General features: G+C 43.5%; 1 protein-coding gene across 1 annotated transcript in view; it reads left to right on the top strand.

Annotated features, from left to right (window-relative positions):
• The first annotated feature begins 385 nt into the window (after positions 1-385).
• The window catches only part of LOC147602546 (cytochrome P450 CYP72A219-like), a 2,739-nt gene continuing 739 nt past the window's right edge, over positions 386-2,385 (top strand). Inside the window, exons 1-4 of the mRNA XM_086797908.1 lie at positions 386-816; positions 1,007-1,233; positions 1,560-1,813; positions 1,943-2,333. Coding sequence (XP_086654034.1) covers positions 471-816; positions 1,007-1,233; positions 1,560-1,813; positions 1,943-2,333 — 1,218 coding nt within the window. The 5' untranslated portion in view covers positions 386-470. The remainder of the gene's footprint in view (positions 817-1,006; positions 1,234-1,559; positions 1,814-1,942; positions 2,334-2,385) is intronic.

The following is a 2,385-nucleotide window of genomic DNA, read 5'->3' as shown; positions in this document are numbered from 1 at the left end:
CAAGGTGGGTGGACTAGCGGGTGTGCTAGGTGTTAACCTAGGAAATAAATCACCTTAGCTTTATTATTACTTTTACCTTAGCAACTTCTTCTTTGACTTTTTCAAAGTGGACGCCTTTGCAACTTCCTCCTGGGATAAAAACACTTCAAAAAGAGGACACCAGCTTTGAAGCGTCGTCGTCTTAATACATACTAGGCGCCGTCTTAATACATACTAGGGGTGGTTTGAGTTTATATTTGGAACGATTTGGAACGGATCGCAACAAGGAAGGAAGGCGCACACGAAGCTTCATGAGTCTCCTCTTTTGAATACTGAACACTTGTTCTCTACCCTTAATTTCTATATAATATCTATAGACGAGACCATCATATACGGGCAAGTTCAAATAGCCTGTGTTTCATCAAAAAGTTAAATTTGAGAGAACTAGAGCAGCAGCAGCAGCATCGTCGCCAACTTGTGTACTTAATAAGATGATGATGCAGCAGCAGCAACCAGTGGACCTCCTGCAGCTCTTACGTCCCTTCGTTGGTGGTCACACTCTACTGATCTGTACTTCTATGCTAGCCATCGCAATCTCCTCTCTGTTTGGTTACCTTCTCTACGTCTACTACTTGAGACCGGCTTCGCTGCGGAGCGCTTTGCAGCAGCAAGGCTTCACTGTGTTGCCTTATCGCCCCATAGCTGGAGACCTCCCTGAGATCAAGCGCCTGGAAGCCCAGGCTCAACTCTCCGACATTCCTTCCTCCTCTCATCACCATCTCCTTCTACCCCGTATCCTCCCCTTCTACCGAAATCTCCTCTCTAAGCACGCAGCAGGTATAATAGCATGCCTCCAATCCCTTTACCCCCCCCGTGATCAGTGGTTAGTCGAATTATATGATCGTAATTAGTAAGCAATGTCCTCCTTGGAGTGCCTTCAATTCTAAATCTGGATCTTATAAATAATCACCGCCTGATTCGTTTTCTTTGTTGATTATTATTTTGGCCGCTTGGCTTGTTTTTGCAGGTTCCAGGGTTGTGTATTGGAGGGGTAATCTGCCCACCCTCTTGATTAGCAACGCAGATGACGCTAGAAGCATTTTCTCTTCGGATGTGAAGCAATTACACAAGCCCTCTGCTTTCACTGTACGCTTCCACAGGTTGTTCGGAAATGGTCTCCTTCTTGCCAATGGTGACGACTGGCAACAACAACGCAACATCCTTCGCCCTGCATTCTTCTCTGAGAAGCTCAAGGTTTTCTTTTAAAAAGAATGCTGGGGATTCTCTTGATGAAAATAATAAATGATAAATTCATGTAACCATTGAAATAAGCTCTACTTAAATCTTGAAATCTTAATTAAGATGAGTCATATATACGCACATACATATGCATGTACACACGTTTGTATGTGTATATACACACACATATACATATATTATTTTGTTGGTTTTTTGGGGGGGGGGGGGGGATATTTAGCACTATCACAAAATTAAATTTAGTTAAATATTCACTTCTAACTTCCATTGTTGCAAATATTATTTCATTATTTTAAAGCTTTTGTATTTTTATTGTGTGGTAGGAGCTGGTGGCCGACATGGTGGCTAGTTCTTTGGAAATGGTGAAATCATGGGAGAGCCAAGTCAACAGCAACAGCAAGGAGGGACACGAGCTGGAGGTGGCACATGACATCAAGAATGTGACAGCTGATATTTTGGCACGCAGCTCATTCGGGTCCAGCTACCTCAAAGGAAAGTATGTGTTTCAGAGACAAGAGCGCCTCCTTGAACTCCTCACAAAGATCGTTGTCCCAAATAGTGTCATCCCATTCTATCAGTAAGTCTGTAGATGATAACGCTCCACGTCAAGTTTAAACTGTTAATTCTTGGATTATATATTACTCTCCACCTTATTGCTCTTCAACACACTTGGTTAAAGTCTAGTTCTTTAATGGGATGTTGTCAGGTACCTTCCCACTCAAACAAATCGTGAGGTCAAGGAGCTGGAGAAGAGAAACAATGAGGAGCTTCGTGAGATCATAGACTCCAAGAGAGAGGCCATGCTGGCTAATGCGACATCACGATCTCAGTCTGATTTGTTGGGCTTGATTTTGGCTGCAGAGGAGCAAGAGGCCAAGGTAGACAACAAGCGAGCTCACCTTACTACACAGCAAGTCATAGATGAATGCAAAACCTTCTTCTTTGCCGGCCATGAGACGACTGCAAACTTGCTTGCATGGACCATGGTTTTGTTATCGCTCAACCAAGAGTGGCAAGAGAAAGCAAGAGACGAAGTGTTGGAAGTGTGCGGAGAAAAAGGTGAACCTAAGGCAGACCATCTGAACAAGCTCAAAACTGTAAGGCACACCCACTCTTCCCTTGCTATGCTTCAAAAATTGCTTTTCATTC

Source organism: Cibotium barometz, unplaced genomic scaffold (genome assembly GCF_041138505.1).
Source record: "Cibotium barometz isolate CiBa-2024 unplaced genomic scaffold, ASM4113850v1 ctg504, whole genome shotgun sequence".
In the NCBI taxonomy this organism is placed as follows: Eukaryota; Viridiplantae; Streptophyta; class Polypodiopsida; order Cyatheales; family Cibotiaceae; genus Cibotium; species Cibotium barometz.
The sequence above is the reverse complement of the archived record's forward strand: the minus strand, read 5'-3'. Positions and strand labels throughout refer to the sequence as shown.